This window comes from Daphnia magna, linkage group LG2, assembly GCF_020631705.1.
Source record: "Daphnia magna isolate NIES linkage group LG2, ASM2063170v1.1, whole genome shotgun sequence".
Taxonomy (NCBI): domain Eukaryota; kingdom Metazoa; phylum Arthropoda; class Branchiopoda; order Diplostraca; family Daphniidae; genus Daphnia; species Daphnia magna.
The window spans coordinates 16,325,408-16,348,081 of NC_059183.1; the positions used below are offsets into that span (position 1 = coordinate 16,325,408).

General features: G+C 42.0%; 1 protein-coding gene across 1 annotated transcript in view; it reads left to right on the top strand.

Moving 5' to 3' along the window:
• The first annotated feature begins 1,152 nt into the window (after positions 1-1,152).
• The window catches only part of LOC116915899 (cGMP-inhibited 3',5'-cyclic phosphodiesterase A), a 31,987-nt gene continuing 10,465 nt past the window's right edge, over positions 1,153-22,674 (top strand). The window contains exons 1-4 of the mRNA XM_045169288.1: positions 1,153-2,987; positions 5,701-6,393; positions 13,977-14,264; positions 18,487-18,628. Coding sequence (XP_045025223.1) covers positions 2,463-2,987; positions 5,701-6,393; positions 13,977-14,264; positions 18,487-18,628 — 1,648 coding nt within the window. The 5' untranslated portion in view covers positions 1,153-2,462. The remainder of the gene's footprint in view (positions 2,988-5,700; positions 6,394-13,976; positions 14,265-18,486; positions 18,629-22,674) is intronic.

Sequence of the window (22,674 nt, forward strand, 5' to 3'; positions counted from 1 at the left end):
TGGATGGTCACAAATATTCAAGGGTGTGCGTTGATTCAATTACGCTTTTTTTTTATATGAGAGCTCATGAATCAGCTGGCATACCAATTGTGTGCATATCGCTTGATGACTATTGCCTTGAAGGTCACAAACTTCAAATGCGCTAAAGACTCCCCTCTAGTGATGGCAAAAAAAAAAGCGGTCAAACTTGGTTTTTAATATTCTTTACTCAGCTCTCTGGTTGCTGACCAAAATGTTTTTTTTTTTTTTGTTTTTTTTTTTAGGGGTTGGGTGTATTCGTCCTTTGACTTTATTTTTCATATGCCAAAAAATACGGAGCAAGGCTGTTTTGCTCCCTGTTTTAAATAATCCATGTTTATTCGTCAACGAGCTGTGTGAACCAACTATCCGATGAAGCATTGATTCTGCGAAGTACGTCAATGCGCATTCACCGTCTTTTCGTGCGTGTTTTGCTACCTCGCGTTTGTCACGACAGCGTGATCGCCCAACCAACGCTGCTACTGATAACAGTGGCACTACCACAGCCACTATGCAAATGAAAATTGCCGAACAGTTTTTCTTTTGTATTTCCTGATTTTTTTTTTATGCATTAAATTTACTCGTACGTTTTTTAGCTGGGGTTCCATTGATCCCTTTTTCGACATGTGGATTAAATTCATTTGTTTTTTGGTTGTTGTGGTGTTGTTGATTCAGACAACACTGGAAAAACGGTCTTAAAAATTTTGTTCTATTGATTTTTTGTTTGCCTTTTTTTCCTTTTGATATTCTTAAAAACGAAAATCTGCGTTTTTTTTTATTTCTTCGTGATGACGTGAGACTCCATATTTTCAATAACGTCGCTCCCATTAAAATTCGTATTATTAAGAGAAATTAAAAGAAAAAGATCGATGAGTGTCGAGAGTTAGTCGTCTTTCGTTCAGACACAGCGGTCGCTCACGGTACGCTAGACGCCCTGAACGCGAATAAATAAGAAAGAAAGGCGCAGATGGAAGAGGAGGAGAAGAGAGACCCCGTGCGTGTATGCACGTCATCACGTCGATGGGGTAGAAACAAGACTGCGCCTGCGTTAGATTCGCTGCAACAGCAGTGCGTTCCAGATTGCCTCCGTTACAAACTCTCTCTCAGTACTCGTTATACCTCCCAACACCTCCCCACTCGTATCTCCTCCTCCTCCTCTTCGTCCCGAGGTCTATATAGCTGGGTAGTCGGGACTGGACCGGGTTCAGTGTCACCTGAATTCTCCATCAGGGTGAACTGGAGTGTGTTCTAATAACTTTGATTTCCCTTATCTCCATTTTTATTTTTTATTTTTTTAATTCAACATACAAACAATATTTTTTAATCTTGTGTTTTAGCCATCGACATGGTAGAATTAAGCCGAACGACCGGAACGTTAGTGTTGATGCGTCGAGTGTAAAAAATCCAGTGATTTTTTGCGTGTCGGACGAGTTGACGGTGAACGCGGGGCACTAAATTAGACTTTGAAAAAGTGGACGCGCAAAAAAGCGACGGTATTATTGGCCCATTCTGTCACACACCTTCGGACCGCCTTTCTCTCCTTTTGTCCCCTTCCCTCGTATGATATATATACGTCACCTGTTTGGCTTTGCTTCAAAATCCTTGCCAACACAGCCGATGGGCTTCAGTGTTCTGGCCGTCGCAGAACTATTCACACCGCTGGCCCAACACTTTTCCTTTATTTTTCGTTCGTTAAAACGGGAAGAAGGGTCATCTTCCCAGGACTGTTCTCCCCCAAAAAAATGTTGACACTAGCAAAATTGCCACAGCACACAACAGTTTCAATCACATTACAACTCGTATTGCCAACACATTGTGGACAAAATCTTTGCGTGGGTACATTTTAACGAGCGCTATTTAAATTCCAATGCAGATGTTAACAGTGATTGTGAACAAATCATGTGCAACTGGTTTGTCGTCAGCGCGTCCATCGTCGTGGGCACAATCTCCTTCGATTAGCCAACCATTGTCATGGCAAGCTCTTGTCATTCGGCCCATTGTGAATAAGATAACTGGCCCGTACTGCATTTGGCGCTACTGTCTATTACCGTGCAAGTTCATTTCCTGATGGGCAGCAAAAAGAGAAGAAGACGAAGAAGAGAATAAAGAAGTAAAAAAAAAAAAAGAAAAGAAAGAGAAGTTTGGGGAAAACGTGTCGAATGCACGCGGCGGGTGAACCCGACCTCGGTCGTATTATTCAATCTTGCTGTTTTTGACATTGAATTGACTCGGCTGTGTTGCGCCAAACAACTCTCTTTCTCTATCCCCTACATTTCCCGATCGTCGTATTACTTCGTCCTTGTTATTGTTGGGTGTCAGTGTGCAGATCACGTCTGGTCGGCACCGCATTCGAGCGTCTTTTCTTCTATAGGATCCATTCAATTGCAAACATCAGAAAGGCTACGCTTTGACTTTTGTGCGCGCATATTGCATACGGCAACGAGATGGGAAGCTTGACAGCAAGCGGCGCCGGGCGGAGGGGAAGTTCTCGTCGTGGAAGCCGTTCAAGCGAATACCAACAGCAAAATCATAATAATAAAGACGCTAACAGTCAAATCGGTGCGAGCGGGAGTCCTTACGTTTCCGTGGCTGTTCGCGTTTTAGAAAGCGGAAGCGGGCGGATCTTTGGCTTCCGTGAAGCTTGTTCTACGGGTCGGGATATTTTTCATTGGATTTCAGCGGCCGTGGAACGCCATTGCCCTCCGAGATGGACACCTTGGATCCTAGCGGTCGGTTCGGTTATTGTTGGATCTCTTCTCACGATATTGTGGGTCCTCATGGACGTGGTGTGGATTTATTCCGAACTCTGTTCGCTCACCGTACCATTTTTCGCGCTCATGTCCGGTTATTTACTGCTGGCCCTCGGCTTCCGCCATTCGTGGACACCGACGGGTATCTACCTGACATTTTGCGGCAGCATCGTCGGTGAAACAGTTGGCTTCTTCTTGTCGTCGGCGCTAGAAGTTCAGGTAGTAATTGAAAAACTTGTTTCTTTCAGTGTGTACCCCCCTTTGTTTTTGTTAGAAATGCGTCAGGTGCCTTTTCCGTGAATAATTTGAGCGTGACACCTAGTGGAATACCTAATAAGAGTGTAGCATGTCACTGTGCAGTGGAATAATCACTAACCAGCGGGTTAGCTTTTATAGGTGGGTTCTGTGTGGTGGTGGTGGCCAGCTGGTGGTTGGACGTGTTTTACGATCAATACGAAACTCACACGTAAACTCCATCTAACTAGCCGTGCACCTTGTGACATCCCATCCAACATGTCGAGTTGTTGATTTTTCGACCGTGAAAAAAATAGACAAAAAGGGAAAGTTAAACATCAAAACCCGCGCAATGCAAAGCGAGAAACTCTGAATTTGCGTAGCAGCTGCCACGGACGTTTTGTCAACAACAAAGTCAACTTCAATAAAGATGAGGGAAGGTGTTATCATATCTTATTTCCCTCATGCGGAGAGGATTTCGCATGCAAAAACCGTTTCAGTTAAGAAAATATTCAAAAATCCCTTGGCTCACGTCGAATTGGTGACGGGAGTTCTGGTTTAGTTACCTTGCAGTTGATGGAATTGCCTTTGACATCGTTCCATCACGCTTTATCTCGCGTGGAAATAACGTGCAATTGTCGAATGAGAGAATGTGGAATGGACAAGGTTTCAACTAGCTGACACGTGTAGAAATCGTATGTTGTTCGAACAGGTTTTCCTTCTTCTGCTGGTCACTAGTTGCCCAATCCGGAAGCAGTTGCTATGTGGAGCAATTTGATATCTTTACCTTTTTTGGCCTGTAGTCCGAATCTTTTTTTTTTCACGCTTCCCTTTTTTTTGGATTTATTTTTTTCGCTTTTTTCCCTTTCTTTTCTTGTTTTTGTGTTGATAAACCACACGCTTGAACAAAGCCCAAGCTTAGTGATTTCGGGAATCCCGCAAAAGAAAGAAAACGTTAGGAAATAAATTAAGTAGTCGCCATTTCCATAAAATCTTTATGCGTTTTTTTTTTTCCTTCTTCGTCCGTTTTCGAAGTTTTTTTTAATTGTCTTATAATGGGCGGGTGAAGACAGATAGGACTATCCACCTATTTTTAGCAGGTTGTTGTTTGGTCCGTCTGTCAAGACAACGAGCGGACCGGTCGTCTATTTTTGTCTGCGGTAAGTCCCGACCGTAAACGGAGGACAAGGTTTTTGTGTTTTTCACATCCAGCCGACTGATTGATTTCACTGACACAATGAAGATCCCAATCTGACATCGATACGCATATAAGTAAACAGGACACTCTAGTCCTCGCCGTTTTTTTGTTGTTTTTGTTTGTCACAAGGCGTCGGATCCGTGTCATGTCCAGCTGAATGTTTTATGATCGGTGCTAAGCTTCCCCAACTTTGCGACGATTCTTCAATTATTAATGCTATATCCTTCGCTTCTCCTTTTTTGCTTCGCTGATTTATGGCGCCAAATTCAAATGAATCACTTGCTCGTGTCTAATTTTTGCCTATTCTTTTCCGTCCGCTTGCCTCCTAACGGCATTGAAAAACGCTTTCCAATCGTTAAACAAACGACTTGGAAAACGAACATGAGAACATAAACAAAAAAAGGGTAAGCCGTTTGTCCACAAAATAACCAGATAGAGCGAATGTCAAACAGTATTGCTACCTCATTTGCTTGTATCTTTCGTGAACACGCCAACCAGAAAAATTCAAATGAGATTTGAATTAATGATGCTATTCACGATTATTTTTTAAAAGCATCGTCAAGAATCGGATTTTCTGTCGCATTCGGGATCACGAAATTTGCAGGTGGAACAAAGCAAAGTGGTGGAGTAAACGACGCCGTCTTTTAAAAGCCACAGATTGCAGATCTGCATGTAGTGTGGGAATGTTTTCTCGTACTGCAGACAAGTGTGACGTCACGTATAGATCGAACAAATGAGCGTGACAAGGTCGACACATAGCCATTTGTTGCATCACTTCTGACCGTTAGCAACTCGTAACACATTCCTAATCGGACATGCGGTGTGTCCCATCGTAACCGGAATAATGTAGTGGGAAAAAGAACAAAACCACTACAAGATTGATTCATTTTTCAGAACTTTTTTTGTTTTCTTTTCCTTAAATAATTTGTGTTGGAACGTGCAGGGCCTCGAACGGCCAACGTGACAAATGGGGGAAAAATCGAATTCTTTCGTATGTTTTTTTTTTTTTCTTATTGCATTTCGCGCTGGATGTCCAACTTGACACGTGTTTTCCTGTACACTCAGTTGATCTTTCATGCAAGATTCGTTTGGCAATCAACAACGAAAGAGAAATTTGGCTGTACAGGATTTCCGTTTTCTTTTCCGTGATATTGAAAAACAGTGATGTATGGCGGTGAGAGGAATCTCACCAACAAGAGGCAAAAGAATTTTGGAATCATCATTTTGGAACGGCTATAAAACAGCTGCGAACTGCAATGATAAATTTCTGAGAAAATGTCCAACTCAGGTCATAGAGTTCTGTTTTTAAGGGGGATTTTCTTGTCCTTGCTACCCAACGCAGTTGGTTTCATAGAAATCTACTAAAACATACACACAAAAAAGGCTTATTATACAATTTCCTCCTTTATGTGCTCGGCGACGTATAGTATAAACTAGATTGATTGTGTAAAAGTGCATTTCACGACGATCTGTTTTTCTTTCTCTTTTTGTCCTGAACAGAATGGATGGGACGCCAGAGGAGCAGCAGCTGCAGCTGCTGTCCATTTTAACGAAGCTGGACACCGTCAGGACATGCAGACGGAAGACGGAGGGGCCGCTGTTGGACTAGCCGGAATGGCCCTGCCGCGCAGGGAAACAACCCAATTTCTGCTCCATCCTCTCTACTTGCTGACCTACACGTTGACGTTGGCAGCCACGTCAAGATTGACCGACACTTTGTCTAGTTCGCAATCTACTTTCATCGTCGTCTCGGTCGTTCTACTCCGCAGCGCTGGCTGTGTCACTCTGCCGTCATTGCCGATCATTCTCCGTCCAGCCGTTACTTACCTAGCCGGATTGCTAGGAGTTTTGTTAGCTAAATTCACTGAGACGTCACTGATTCAACCGGACGTCGTGCCCATCTTGAACAACAGTAATAGCCTTGCCAACCCTCAATTACCGCCGCTGTCGGGTGGCAATGGTGGTGGCGCCGGAAGCAGACGGACGTCGGCTGTAGACCACGAATCGCGCGTCATGGCGGCCCGTCGTCGAAGGACTTCCAGCGCCGCTTTGACATCGACACAGGCGTCGGCGGCAAGTTCGGCTGCCGGACAGTCGGGCGCCTCTCAAGGCAATGCGACAGGCAACAACAAAGTGAGAAGGACGTCCTTGCCGGCCCTGCTGGCCAACAAGAAGGACCATCTTTTGGTGTCGGTAAGTCCCTTTATTGTTTTCTGATCGATTGTTTTCGTTGGGGTTTCGTTTTTCGGCGGTAAATCAACAGGCTGTTCCGATGTCGATTTATTGCAAAATGGGGGGGAATCCTCACTTTCTAATTTTGAGGCGGCCTCTTATTTCTTTTATTGTTGCCAACGTTCCTTGTTTGGTTATTTGTTGCCCGGCCCAGTGGGCGCCAACTATGCACTCCCTTGTATTCCTATTTGGAACGTAGACGAAACCTTGATGTTCGTCGCACGATGGCGACTTGATATCGACATTATTAATGATCTTAAACAACAAACTTGGACGGGGCAAAAACTGATAAATTCTTGCGTTCAAAGTCGTCAGCGAAAAGTGCTGCCACGAAGTCAGTATTGTTTTAAAAATTATTTATTATGCCGGTATACAATTGGTGAAACAACACCCTTTGTCCTGTCCAACACCTGCTGGACAAAAAAACAAAAATACGGCCGGCCGATAACAAAGCCAACAACTGTCAACAAGCGAGTTAATTTGTCCAGTAGATTGAAAAGAACCTGTTTCGATGTCGAATAACCCGTTAATGGTTGGCGCATATTGTTTTTGTTTGTTTGCCACTGTTTGAATTTTCAAAACACGAACTCCCGTCATAAAGAGACACGAAGGAACAAAAACCGTTGGAAAGGAGGTCGACTGGGCTACGAGAAAAATTCCAGTTCATTGGGCACCCCATTTAAGGCAGCCTCCTTCATTCCCTCAATCTCGATCAATCTGTTATTTGTGTGGTTCTCTGGCTTTTTGGTTATTTTGTTCAATTGGACGTCGTGGTGAGTGTCGTGATCGAAAGTCGTAGGGTATCTTTTTATTTATTATTCATCTGTCATGCAAATATGGAGATGCTCGACATGGTCAGGTTTTTGAAAGGGTTAAAAAGAAAAAAAGAAGATAGTCACGAATCTTTTTCTATACAAATGAAACTGCAATTTTCAACTTTAACTTCTTTTCTTTTTGTTTTGATGATGTTATTTATTGAGAGGGTAATCGCAACCGAGAATCGACACGATTCCAGGCCACTAAATTGACCAAACGGGAGCTGCGTGCTGTTGATTCTCTATAGCACATCAAAAATGCGTGGCCGTTTTCGTATTTTTAAACGGCCGAAAAGCACGACACATGTCCGAATTGTCCAGCAACTGCTTCAGGGCGCACCTGGCGAATACGTAATGAGGGTGGGTCTTGAATTTTCATTTTACCGACAACTACAGCTCCCGATTTGTATAGACACTTAGACCACGGGGTTTGAATTTGAAACTTTTTTCCACGCTAGAAAACAAAATAAAATGTCTGCCCGCAACGCTAACGGACTAAAACGACAGAGGCTATTTGTTTCCCCGTTTATCTGACAGAAAAACAGCAGTGCGGTAACGGGCCGCTTGCAATTGAAGGGCAAAGAAGAATTTCACGACAATTCAAGGCCGTTGCCTTAGCTCAATCGATCCGTTTCACGCTTACCATATTTCAGCAATCACAATGAGTTTTCGATATGTCAACGTCGTTTTGTGTGTGTCTGTGTTTTTGATTTCCAAAGCCGACTTAGAAAAACCAGTTTTCTTTCAATTTTTAAAATGCCGACATTTTACACGGTTTTTGTTATCGCGTTCGAGTCGAATGTGTGTCAGTTGGAATGTGTATAAATGGCGTAATCTTATTTACTTATTTTATTTTTTTTGCGTGAGTGCAACATCCGTTGTTGGGAGAGAAGTTGTGAAAATCTAAATGCGGAATCGATTTGTGTAATCCCCTGGACGAGGCATACAATTGCGGTACACGCATAAAGTTTCTTCAGCTTGGCTACTTGCACGCGACAGTAACATTCTTCCTTTGTTCTCGTTCATTGCGTTTGTTCTGTACGTTCCTTCTTCTGCTATTGGGTTTCGGCCATCGATTTGCGGACACCGGCTGTCCAATCTCGTCGGATTGGGAGAAACAAACAAAAGAAAACAGCAATTTCTTCAATTCGATAAGCGAAGTTTCATTTAAACTAAAACACGCTGCAATTCTGCTATTGTTGTTTTGTGTGATTGGAAGAACCGCAATTTCTGATTTTTCAGTAATCGCGTTAAAAAGAAAAGGCAAATTGTATTTTTCCAAATCCCCTTCGTGTCGTGATACAGTGATACGTAAAATTGCATCTATTGCCGTTTGGTTCGTTTGATTACTTTTGCTTATTGGAACCCCCCCTCACTCTTGTTCTTTCTCTTTTCGTTGTGCGTACATCAACATGAAATGGCCCGTCGCTGATGACGTCAAAGCACGAGATGGACCCAGCGCGTGATGGCCGCCAGGCCGAGAACCCGGAAAAAGAAACTCTCTGTATACTATTACTACATTCCCTCCCGTCCGCCTGTTCCGCTGAGTCCAGCTATAAATCCTTGGCGTCCAAGCTGCTGCGCCGTTTCACGGGTTTCTCCATTTAGTTTCTGCCTAGTAAAAAATAAAGAACTCGTACATGTCTCTTCCTCCTTTTTTTTTTTCGTGTAAAAGGTTTTTGCTTGTGGAATGGGACCTTAAAAACAAAAGGGAATATCCATCTTAGATGACGCAATGGAGAATTACCGCCTTTTATTTGCTGCATTTCGGGGACATCAAAGACGTGGAAACTTAACAAACGGCGTTGTTTACAAACCCAATTGAATTCGACCAACATAATAAAACGCATTTTTATAGTAGCACGGTAGTTGTCTAGGCGGCTAGAAGGTGAGATCATATAGGATTACGAATGAAGATAGGCAGAAACAGCAATCTCTCAGCTTTGTCTAAATGGCATTTGCTACGTTTTGTTTTTGTACGGGCAAAAAAAAAAGTTGAGATTGAGGACGGACTTGTTAGTGCTCTTTGCGATGTTTCGTGTGTTTTTATCTTACACGCACCGGGCACTACTTCGTGACATTTCTTTTGTTTTTATTGTCCTGCCAAAATAAGAAAGGGGGGCTCGACGTTTGACGTCATTGGCAAGGAAAAGCGTTTGGACGGCACTTGTCGCGATGCCCAAAACTTTTTTTTTTGTTCCGTAATTTACAAAGAAGGGGTGGGATTGCTACTTCTGATTATTAGTGGCTCTATTGTGAACAATTAGTTCCATAGAACGGCTGATTCAGAAGGTTGTTCTCTTAACGGAATGGAGTGGTTTCTTGGGGCTACAAGATTTTTTTAATTACTTGGGTCCACGCAATCTCTGTGCTATCAGCTTAATAAAATATCGTTTACAACTCGTTTGGTTTCCGCCAACGAATGTCAAAGGCTAACGGGGATAGCGCACCGCCTTGATCGTGGGCACTTTACAGATTACTTCCTGAGCCGAGAGTAAACTGGTACCCAATCCGCTAGCGAGAAAAAAACATGCGCAAACAGAAGAAGATGCGTAATAACAGCTCATATCTGTTATGGTTTTTTTTTTTATGTTACGATAATATTCAAATAGTATGTTAAGACATGAGTGAAAAATGCTGGTTGATAACAAAGTCGGTGGCGACTGCGGGAAATGTTGATGACATCTCCTAATAAGTCTGATGGAAGGATTAACTTTGATCTTTATATCTTTATGGAACTGATTTTATCTCTTGGCCGCAATCCCCTACCGTTGTTTGATAAGAGCGTACGATCATTGTGTGCGTCATCATTGAATTCACTGGTCGTACTGTCTGTGTGCGCCATTGGCTCTTTGCGGCATCCATTATCAACTCAGATTGAAAGTAATAAGCCTTACATATAGAACCCTAATCCCAATAAATCGAAAATGTCGTGTGAGTGGAACAAGCTTCAGGCTTAGTGTAAGCCAAATAATATTAATATATACTTTTTTTAATCTCAACTTTTTTGTATTTTTTTTTTATGCTTTTTCTATATTTTAGTATTATTTATACAAACTTTTTGTTGCTCAGTTTCTGTGGAATTCTTCCGTTTAGTGGCGCTACCAAGGCGACGCAACTTTCGTATTGCTACAGAGGCATGAGACGAATAGCTGAAATTATTCAACTTTCATTCGTCAATGAAAAGAAATAATTAGCATCTCATGCGTGAGGTTCTTACTGACATCTTTTCCATTTAACAAGGCGAAATTTGAGTTGGCGTCATCCGATTTACCTTTCAGATACGTCGTCTTCAACTTGTTTCTTCGTTATGAATTATAGATTTAAATTCCCTCTCATCAAAGATGATTACCTTAATTGGAAACGTCAAGTGTGTCGCTCATCTTAAAAAAATAATAATAAAAGGCCGCAACATCTTCTTTTGAGTGTCCCATTTTTTGCTGGCGTTACAGCAGCTCCAGTTGAGTAATGATATCCATCATGAGAAGCAGGCCCTGGCAGTCCTCTTTTGTTTTTCTCTCGTGTACGCACGAACCTGATACCATCGCAAGTAGCAAAACAGTCTGTACTATATCAACAAAATCGGGAAGAGGAATAATGATGCCCCCCTTCCCGGATTATAATGATGGTGGCGTTGACAGATCTCGGGTTGACAGATGATGCCTTGACACGCAAAACGAAGCCCTTTGCTTTGGAAATTCCCCAACAATAAAACTAGGAACTCGGCTCGTTTTTATTGCTCAAACGGGTAGGGGTGGTGGAATGTAGACGATTCTAGAGAGGTCATTATATCGTGCACGACTACGCATCATCCGAAAAACGAATTATTATGGTCTTCCAAAAAAAGGGGGGGGGGGATTTTTCTAAAAACATGGCGCCTTGTCGTTGATCAGGTTTCGGGATAGACGAAATCAAACTTGTTGAATGGCCTTCCAGTGGTTGGTTTTTTTTTCTTTCTATTTGCTATCAACAATCACGAATTTATTTGCCTGTCCAGTTTTTAAATGCGTTAATCAAAATTCAAGTTGGCACCAGCTGCAATTTTTTTTTTTTTCATTACCTTTTCTTTTGGGTTTATGGCTCATCATCTAATATGGCAGACCTATTGTCTCAGAAGTTGGACCCTTTTTTATTTGACAGTGAGGCCATCGTTGCTTTGTCTCATAAGATGTTCATTATCCAAGGCGTTCGTAGGACTCCTTCTTTCATAAACGTCATAGGGGAGAGGGGAAGAAACATCAGCAGCCTTTCCTCTATTGTTTAGTTTACGATGTCGACTTCTACGTGAGAATGCGGTGTAGGGAAGCGGAGCGTGAAAGATGCGATGGAAATATTTCGGTTTTAATTGAAAAAGATTTGCCAGTTTTCATCGCAATTGTCTCTGAATTGTTTGCTGATGAGAATAACAAGACGAAAATATTGAGGGATCCCATTTTGCTGCAAGTCTCGGAAGGCTCAGCTAACAGCTGCGATCGATATCGAGAGAATCCGCCTCTTTTTATTTTATATTCACGACGAAACTTTAGATTTTGAAGCTTTTTTCGTACAGCCCATCACTATCGTCGATAGGCAACTCGAAATGAATTATTACGATGCTTTCCTTTGTTCACTTCCCTTATTCCTTTTCGCACATGTAAAAGAGAGAAAAAAAAATTTGCTTTTGTCTGTTTCTAGATTCAGCAGCGGGTCGATAGTCTCTTAAATCGAATCACGATCGAAAACGGGAAAATTTGTTTGAATCTTCGGGACCTTCATTGTTTTCTTAATGTCTAGCCATGGTTTAACACGGCAGTAAATCACTATTATAAGCAATTCATTTCACCGCAGTTTTTACAACTCGCAAATGAAAACTTGTCTTCTTCTTTTTTCTTTTGCGGATTCACTTGGACGTGTGAAATTTGGCAACGATGCGATTGTCATCGGCACGGTTCACGTTGTTTCAAACGACGGAGGCCAACGAGCAAAACAAATCGCATTTCGCAAATGTAACGATTAAACTTGATTAACTCGTCGTACACGTGTTGCCACTCTTGTGCGAAACGCTGCTAATGATGACATCGTGGCTCAAGAATCCTACACACCCATTTTTCTTCGTACAAGAAAGGGAAGTACATCGTCGTACCAGATACACACTCCATGATAGACGTCCTAATGAAAAGTAGCAAAGAGAACAAAGACAGGGTGGTTGCTGGAGAGAAACAATGGTGGGGAGCCGTAGAGTTACGGAGGGTTAGGTAATCGGCTGATAATGTCTCGAGGAAATAAAGTCTCCCTTCTCAAAACTGTCGGCCGAGTAATGCGAGTCAGCGACGGCCGGTGGGGCATGCTGCACAATTCGATCGCCAAACGGGAGGAGAAAACTGACATACTCTTTGTGTGTCTACGCTATCCACTCGGCTGGATTTTTATACTACCACGACATACGGTATTATATACGTATGTACGCAGTAAATGTACTGGCACGCAACTCTCGTAACCGTGAAACTTTAGGTTAGGACGGATCGATGTGCGACGACGAACCCCAGACTGGCCCGAACTTTTTTTTTTTTCTTTTACTGTCCAAGCATCAAAGTTAAACGACGTTTCCCTTCAGTAGGGTGTAATAATAAGAGTTTGATGATCGTTTTTTTGTGTGTGTGTGAGTAAAAGCCATTGAGAAACTGCGATTGTTATTGGTTGCCTATAATTTTTGTATTTACATTTTTGTGGATTGGGGGAAATCTAAATACGAGTACAACCAATAACAGTTGGATTACGTAATACATGATGCCTATAAAGTTGAAAGGAATACAATATCACTTTATCGAGAAAATACAAACTGATTTCTCGCAGAAACCAAAAGCAAGATTTCAAAAAAAAATGGACGACATTGACGGCGCTACAGGGAATCCAGCAGTGGGACCACCTGTGTGACACTGCGTGTCATAGAGTTCTTAAAAAAATATACATATATATTCCTGCGCCCGAGTGCGAGCGAATAGCAAAGAAAGAACCACAGAATCGTAAAAACAAACAAACAAAATCTTTTCCCCCCTGTTTTCCCTCCTTCGTTGCTTGACGTCGTGACCCATTCCCGCATACTGCAGCTGTATTTAAAAAAAAAAAAGGAGCGCTGCTGTGCTATAGTGTCTAGCGTATTTCTTTACGAATCTACTACTCTGGTCTATCCCAAGGAGAAGCTGATCGGGGTCGCGCTTCTCGTCTCTTTTTCTTGTCTACTTGTAGATTCTGTAGAGGATGATGATGGGATGCCAGCAAGTCATAGAAAAATGGAATATATAATACAGTGAACAACAAAAGCAATGACGACAAGGACAATAAAAAAAAATGAGATAGTATTTAAAGAGAAAGGAAGAAAAAATGTGATGGCGCCATTTGTTTCTTTGGAATTTTTGCGGCGACTTGCCTATTTCAACATGCAAATCGAAAAATTGTTGATCCATGATTCACTGATACTTGGAATTCCTGCGACGTCGCTCCATCGCTGACGTACACTCAAGGGCGAGTTCTTCTCAGACGTGCTGAAACTCCATTTCCAAAAAAAGAATTCCGAATACTACACGTGTGCTTCAAATAGAAAACAAAAACTCGTTCCAGGAATTTCATTTGTAACGTTGAACGAACGCCTGTTGATTGAACTGATTGTTAAAATTGTTGTCTACAAAACCCTGTCAACTATCTTCTACTTTTGGCAAATTTAATTACCCGTTGTGTCATTTGTACAAATAGAGTGCTGCTCTTTGGGGATTGGACGTGGCCTTGCTGTCCGAAGCTCACGGTCTTGTGACCGACTTGCTGCTCGAGTCATCGACGATGCCACCGCAACTGGCCAGCGGCTTGAAAGCATTGGCCAATTTGCTGAGTCCACCTTTGCCTCATCAATCGGGTGGTGGATCCATCATGGACAGGCGACCGCGCCATACGCTGCCTCACGTCGCTCTCTCCGACGTTCAATACGCCTCTGACACGGAGGAGATTCCCTACACGGGCGAATCTTTATTCCAGCACCTTTCCAAGGTAAATTGAAAAGAAAAAAACTACATCTTCATTCAACTGGTGATGTCAAAGCCAAATTTCCCCTCCATCCAACTAACCTATCCATCCTCGTCCGGTGGCCTTATTGGGCCGTCCTTGTGTCATCTTAAATCTTTTTGGGAGAGAGAGAGAGAGAGCTCCGGTAAAATGCTGCCTCCCTTGAATCGCCTAGACTCTGATGAATACGATGGGGCTGGTTGAATAGAACTTTGTGTGCGTCATTGCTCGTTTTTTTTTTTTTAGGGGGAGGTGGAGTAAGAGGGAGGCACTTTTGTATTCTTCTGGGGATGCCCGTTGACAAAACGGGCGCTAAAAAATCATTTCTTTTCAGTTCTGCCATCGATTCTTTTCATATTTTATCCTTCACTCCGCCTTCTCTCTCTCTCCAATCATGAGGGATATTATATTAGTTGACGTCAAAGGTCTTCCAGTGCCCAGATCATTCATCAAAACTTCGTCCAAGACGCATACAGTGGAGAAAGAGAATAAGGCAAAATTTCCAAATTGAATTTGGCGACGGGAAACTTCCCAAACAGAGGGGCCGCTCGTCAAACGTTTTCGCGTGTTGAATACGGCGACCTCGTACAATTATTGAAATAGACAAACGAGACACAACACCAGTTAGTTGAAGGAAAATAATGATTTAATGGTGGTTTATTTCTAGGGATATCCGCCGCTGACGCACGTCGACCTTTGTCAGACTGCTGTCGTCATATAATGACTGAGTTTACGTAATTCGAAAATTTCGTTTCTTTGCTTGTTTGCATACGACAGTTCTAAAGGTGTTCAACAAGAAAGCGATATCTTAATTGGAACCAATCGTCAAGCGCCTCTCTGATTATTGATTAAAGTCCTTGTGGTTTTTGAATTTCGTTATTTATTTTTTAATGGCTGCCAACATTTTTGGTCGGCCGCGTCATCAGGTTCGTTCTCGAGTTACGTTTTTGACTTGGGTCCATCGAAGGTTGGCAATAGTCCGATGCAAATGAGTATGAGCTGGACGGCTTAAAATATGTTCGTGATGTCATGTGGTGGAAAATAACAACCGAAAGCGCAGGAAAACTAAACTCACAAATCGGGGTAGGATAAGAAAAATTCGTGTTAAAGTGAATGATTTTTGTCATAACAACGCCCCACAAAAATACGACAAAGAATTTAGTTCCTCTGGTCCTTGATCCTTCCCGTTACTTGTGATGGAAATATCCACATGACCTGCCCAAAGTGGCTGCCCTACCAAGAAAAGCAATAGACATTGATCTTTTCTTTTTGAAGCCCTGCTGGGAATCGCTGCCATATTCCATTTATTTTTGCTGGGCTGGAGGACTCGGGAGCTTTCACTACTTCAATTAGCATGTTTACATTTACACAGCAAACACAAAACATGAAAGAAAAGCAAACAGAAATTCACAAGTTCAAGTTCTGAGTATATTAAACAGCAAAGACAGTCAACCGTAGTTGTAAAGACAACCTTTTTGTATATCGACCGGTCTGTCGTGCCGACGTTTCTAGAGCAGACAACAACAACAAAAAAGAAAAAAAAACCTAATATCGGGGAAGAAATAGAGAGCAGAGGATAGTAGTGTAGTTGTAACGGCCAACAAAACGGAAGATATTGGGCGGAGAGAAATTGAGAACAATCGGGCCAAGATGGACAGAGAGGAAAAGAAGAATGAACAACATTGTATTTGACTTTGTCCAAGACGCACATCGTATACGCACTGGGCCGAATTGAAAAAAAGAATTAATCCAGTTAGATGGTTTCTTTTCAATCTTTCATTGTTCTTTATTTTGTTTTTTTCTCTTCGCAAATGGTAGGTGGCCTAGAAAGAAAAAAAATTCGCTTCCATGTCTATTAACGTGTCTAATTGTCCAGCCATTCTAATTGTATTTCGACTGACAGACCAATTTTCTTGCTCGTTTCTGAAATACTATCAATGCTAATAGGATTATGATAAAGAGTATGAGTGACATCCGTGGCCGGTTGCAGCTTGAAATAAGGAAGGGTTAATGATCCAGTTTGACGTACGCGTACGAGTCGTCGCATCGTAAGCCGAGTTAGCATATTGATTGTCGATCTTGACTGCGAAACGTAGACGTGGAAATCGATTTTTTTTTTTAGCATTTGAAATCAACCGCCACGAGTCTCTCACAGGACGCCTAGAATATTTTCTAAATTTAGAAAAGAAAAAGATTGTGTTGGACGTAAATAGACAATACTGAAACGGTAAAAAAGAAGAATATTGTGGAAAACACCCACGAGGTTCGTGGAACTCGGAGGCGACGCACAAAGGCACAGTTCAAAGAACAAGATCTTGAAAACGATAATAGCACAAAAAGGGATGGAACGCAGAAGATGTTACACCTAACAAAAAATCCAGGGTCGTGCAACTCTTTCCGTTAATCCGTGCAACCTTTTTCGGTTGATACTCTTTTTGTGTGTTAAACGAAAACCTCTAGCGAACCAATTTTTGTTGTTGTTGCAAAGTTAAACATTGATACACACGTAGGGCTCAATGAGGTGCGAGATCGCCATTTTCTTCTTATTATCAAAAACTTTATTCCGACACATAGTTTTTCTATCTCTCTTTTTGTCGGGGTAGGAGAGTCGAGTTGTTTGTTTTTACCTTTCTTCTTTTGCGCCTGTTGGTTGCCGAGCACTGGGCGTAACATTTTTTCTTTCTCGTTTTCATTTGTTTTTATTCCATTTTTATTTCGCTCCTTCACTATTTCTGTTTTTTTTTTTGGTGGCAACACTTTCAGTCTGCCGAGTTCTTGCTATTGACATTGTCTTCGTCATCCTTTGTCATCCGTTGTGTAACCTATTCATGCGACACCATGCGTGTGCTATGCCACGTAAAGCGACTCGACTTAAGATTTGAACTTATTTTCGTTTTCGCTAGTAAAAGCGAAAGAAAAAGCCTCTTCATATCCGTTACAAAGCTAAAAACAGTGGCACAGTAGAACAATTTATAGAATTGATTTCTTTAGAGGGTCGTCAGTCCGCCAATGGAAACAAGAAATTGGTCATACAAAAAGCTTGAAAAGACAAAATGCCGAGTAAAGAAGATGCGTAGGATATTACTGTATCAACAACAGTTGTTTTTCTTCACACGGCTCTCTGTCCATTGTCTGGCAACGCAGGCACAAAGCTTGATAGAATTATTTATGTATTTTTCGGAATATTGTTTTTTTTTTTTGTTTCTTAACCTCGGCATTGCCAGGAAAATAGAACTACGGTTTTAATCCACGTTATGGGCACCGATCAATCGATATCGTCGTGCGTCTTTGGTTCTTTAAAAGAGAAAATAACTAAAATCTGTAGACGGTCGATTTTTCTTTTTCTTTATGCGTTCCCTAACGAGTTGTTTGATTTGAACGTTAGTGTCTGTAGTAGCGACAGTTTTGCTTTCAAGTTGATTTTATCCAATGACTTTCCGTTGACACTTTGACTCTGGAATCAATACGTAAAGCGCTTTTTTCGGGGGGGGGGCATTAAAAAGAATGTCGGAAATTGTCCCTTTAAAAAAAAAAACTGGGAAACGTGGATGGCGCAATCATTGAGCACAAAAAGGAAATGGGGCCAAGTGATGCAACAAAGAGTTTTTCGCTCATGACATTTGAGATTGAATGTTGGCGAAATCTTTACACCAAACCTATTTCTATGTGCTTTCTGTTGTGTGTATGCAAAAGAGTTTTTTTAAAAATTATTATTGATACTTTAACATGAACAGCATACATTTGTTAGAATACACATTGATCTATTGTGAGGGAGCCTGTTGTTGACCGTTCGATCCTATTTGTAATGGATGAAAAGTTGTAGTTCAATCTGCAGAAGTAGCAGAAGCAACAATCCTTTTTTTTCCAGTCTCCTTTTGTCCGCTTGTGCATACAATTCTTGCCATTATATATATATGCACTTTGTGAAAAGGGAATGCACTATACTACTCGTTGGCCAAATTCAATTTTCGCGCTTTTTCTAGCGGCCATCCTTTCTCGACCCTTTGCCAATGTTGACGTAACTTGTTAAGCCTAAAAACAACTTTGATCAGATGTACAGCAACAAGAGAACTAGTGTTACCTATGAGATTGAATTTTCTAGTTTTTTTCTTATTCTATTGATTACTCATGAAGAAAAAGTGGAGCGTGGACCAAAGTTAAACATTTCGTGACACTTGACATTTTCCTTCTTCATTTTCTTTTATAGAAAGGCAAACGTTTCGTGCCGCCCAATCTTTTACGAAGGATGTCGACAAGTACGTGGACAACGACGACATCAGCTACCGGAATGCCGACTATCGAACCGGAGCCGTGCCGGAAGCGCACGGCAAGTTTCAGGAGTGGTTTAGGTGAGTCTATCACGACAGATTTTCGAATAGTAGTTACCTTTTATTTTATTTTTTTTTTTTCCTACTATGTACTTCAAATGGGCCATTGTTCATATGTCGCCTTGCTGTTGATGTGTTCTTTACGCGTAAAGACTTTAAAAACTTCCTCATCGTCGCAAACGGTCGTTTTTCCTATTGTTGTTGCCCACTTTGAAAAGTACCTTGTCGTAACGGGCGTCGGTATAACAGCGCGTACATGACGGAAGATAAGAATTTGATCGTTTGGTGCGATGGCGGCACCCGCTGCTTTTTTTCCTCTCTCTATTTGTTTCTATCCATAGGGGTATCAGTTATTGCCTTATAATCTATAGCGAACACAAAGTAAAATAGACAGACTGTGCCCCGTTGTGTCTACAGGCATCGTTAATAGAAGATATGGCGCCCGCGCTTTACGCATTCAAAATGTAATTCGCATATAGTTTTAATATACGGTGTCCCCCAAGTCATCGTATATCCATAGCCCTAGCCAAATATCAGCCGGTGCGTGTCTTCTCATACATTGTGTTTTTTTGCTGGGCGCTAACCTCTCTGCTGCCAAATCTTGTTATCTCTTCAAAAATATCGCCTATACTTTGTGTAATCGAATTTTACTTCTTACCTCGCCCTTTTTTTTATTCGATTTTGTATAGCAGGCTGTACATCCTACTATGCGTCCTCTATTCTACGTGAGTCTATTTTACGAACCTGCTGGCTGTGGCTGGCCGTAGTTCTATGTGTTGCGGGATTTTATTTGATTATTTTTGGTACGTTTCAGCAACCACATTTCGGCTTGAGTTACGCTCTGGCTGACCCTGGCGTTCATTAAGTTGGGCTCACATTTTTTCATTAGCAGACCAGAGAATGTTGGTAGGCAAGACTTTAATTCAATTCATTTCGTTCGCCTCCTTCTTTTGAACAACTCATGGTTAGTTCTCGGTTGTATCAGCTTATCAAACATTCCATTTTCTAAATTTATTGTCGTACGTTGGGGGTGTAGCGGGACGTTTTTTTTTTAGAACTTAGTTTTACCTAAGCAGCCGGAGAATTCCTTCCTGGCGTTGCCGGGAAAAGTAGAACGAGGAAGAAAAAAAAGGCCAATAAAGATAGAAATTTGAAGGATACGAAAGAGATCATTATTGAGTTGGGATCGTATACGCCAGTGACGCTGACTGGAGACGCAGCGAGCTCGCGCTAGAGGGTTTGATAACTTCATTTTGGCACGCTATTGAGTGTGCAAAGTGCACACGATAAAAGGGGGTACATACAGAGACGGGAGTATGACATGTAGGGGAAAAAAATGAAAGGGTTAAATAAAAAAATAAAATAGGGAAAAGGCAAGAATAATAATGTACAGTTCTGCCGCATTTATGGCAAAAAAAAATATATATCGGCCAACTGAACATGTTCCAAAACGCCTGCGTTCACTCGAGCGAAATGCGAGTCTGTATTTCTTTCCTTCACATATGCATTTAATCCCGCCAAGTCCGCTCGTTTTCTTTCGCAGGCCTGAAAATTGTCTTGTTTTTATCCACCGCAACTTACCAAGCTCTGCCACGCGTCGGCCGAGTTATTCCGCGCTCGCACTTTATTATATTGCTATGGATTCCAGAAACAGATAAAATGTGAAGAGCGATATATACGCACAGCAACGATGCCAGCCTGTTTTCTATTTATTATACGACTTGAATTTTAGGGCGTCGAAAAAAAATTCCCTGTCTGCAATGAGTTACTGCCTTCCATTTAACAAAGCCTTCCACCATGGAACGCTATGTGATTGGCGTGATCGTATTCACGCTTCCATGCATCACTTTTCTCCATTTCTCTCCTAAGTGAGGCTATTTAAATAATAAATGAGTTATTTTCTTCTTGAAAGACAATCTGAAGTTCAGCAGAACGAATTATTCCACACGAGCGACAGTAGCCCTTTCAGGAAAGCGGCAGGTGATTGGCAACGAACGGCAAAAGGTGACGGCTCAATTTCCTATTTCAGACTGATGGATGTTTTGAAAAGGCTGACGTCGGTTGGCGCCAGGGCGTCGACCGAATAAGAAAAATTGCTATTTGTTTCAGCGTGTAATCAAAATGGAGCCTCTCTCTCTGCCTTCTTCTCGATCTTTCCATTTCAAAGCGAATATCGAAACCAACAAAGACGTTGGAAAAGAAAAAAAAATACAACCTCTAAACTAGAAACCGATTATACACACAGCAATATAGCGGGGATGTGCGTTGGTTGAGCTAGCGCAATATATATATCCGGAAATTGCTCAGACGCACAGAAAGTGGTGCCAACCTATGGGCTCTAGTACGTTAATCAAGCGTACCAAGGTATACACACACAGACTTGACAATCTACTGTCAAGGTGAACATCCATCAGGGGCCCCACCATATTCAATCTTCCGTGATGAAACGTCCAAGTTCTTTTAATACTGCGCACTCTAATAGTTTCGAGGGTGAATGCTGCCGGACTGTCATCAGACGCTAGTGGCACCATAGCCGTCCATTATGGAAATGAGTAGAGAAAGGATGAAAGGCCCACAAGGGGGGATGACTACTCTTACGGATCTCTTCGGAAAATTGATGAGTGATGAAACATAAAAAAAAAGGCTCTACAATAATCCCGATGGATCAGAATAAGTAACAGCTTTCTTCCGCCTCACAATGTGTAAGATTTTATTTTTTCTTAAGTCCCCGGCGTGCAGCAGCTTCATCATCTTTTGTGAGACCATCTCAATTCATCCATCATATTCACTCCGCCCAAAGACCCATTTTTTGTGTGCGTGTGTGTGTATATCTTTCTCTATTTTCTCTTGATGCAAGTTTGTACATCGTCGATATCGATTGGCAACGAAAGGAGAGCAAGGACAAACGGGCGTGTAACGCGTAGAAGAAATCGAAGTCAAGATGTTCGAATGGCGTCCCTTTGATCTATGCGGTCCGGCGTTTCAAACTTGATCGCATGAAGGTGTTGCCAAAGAAACGGGTTACAACCGAGTGATTTTCAAAACTATGATTTAATTTGGATGGAGTAAAGTGTTACACAAGCAAAGTGGGAGCAGAGACGATAAGCCATGAAAGTGCAAGTGACGGAAGACATTAACAAGGCACGCGTCAGAGAAAATGAGGAAACAGCTAGCGGAATTCGATCGTTGACTCTTCAGCCTTGCGCAAACTTTTCTTTTGGGCTATTCAGCAAACAACGTGGGTCCCTCCATTGCCGCGATTTACCCAACGGGAAAAGTGTGTATACAGAGGAGAGCGTAGAATGGACGATTATCGACCGGGGGGGGGGGACAACTTAACGTTTAGCGCCATTTGCGCAGGCCATTCCCCGTTTCAGTTTGTATACTTGTTCGCATTCGTGTGCGCCCCACTAGTAAAGCCGTAGGCAAACTCATTATTTCCATGTTTTCCTTTGTCACGTTGCAAGAAACAAAACATCCCATTTTTCCCAAAAAATCTCTGAATCCTTTACTCGTTTTCTTTTGCTTGCGGTCTAGTTGTTGTGCAGCTACGCCCCAACGGCTCGGCTTTCAAGCATTTTCTCGCTCGAGTTTCCTCTATCCGCCGTGCGCAGAAACCTGGTGTTTCAAAACTGTGTAGTTGTGCGTGTGCGTGCGAGTGTTGGATGCGGGAGAGAACGATCGGAGTGTCGGATCGATCGTGTGGCGAAATGAAAACTGGAAGAGAGGGGAATGAAAAGATGGAGGAGAAAATAGGGGGAAGAACACGAGATACAAATCTCGGCACGTTTTTTTTTTTTTTCGATCACGGTCAGACGTACTACTTGCCAGCGTACTAATTACAATCGGTACGAATACTAATTCTCGCTAAATGTTTGATTGTCTTTCGGGGCAGGCGGTTTAGCGTTTGAGGTGCACGTATTAAATATCGATATAAATTGTTGCCAGTAAAGTCTACAACTCTTTTTTTTTTTTTTGTGTGTGTGTGTGTGTGTCTTTATAGTTTGCTTATCTATTGTGGTTGAATTCGGGCTTCTTAGTTTTTAAAAAGAAATTATTATTGATCA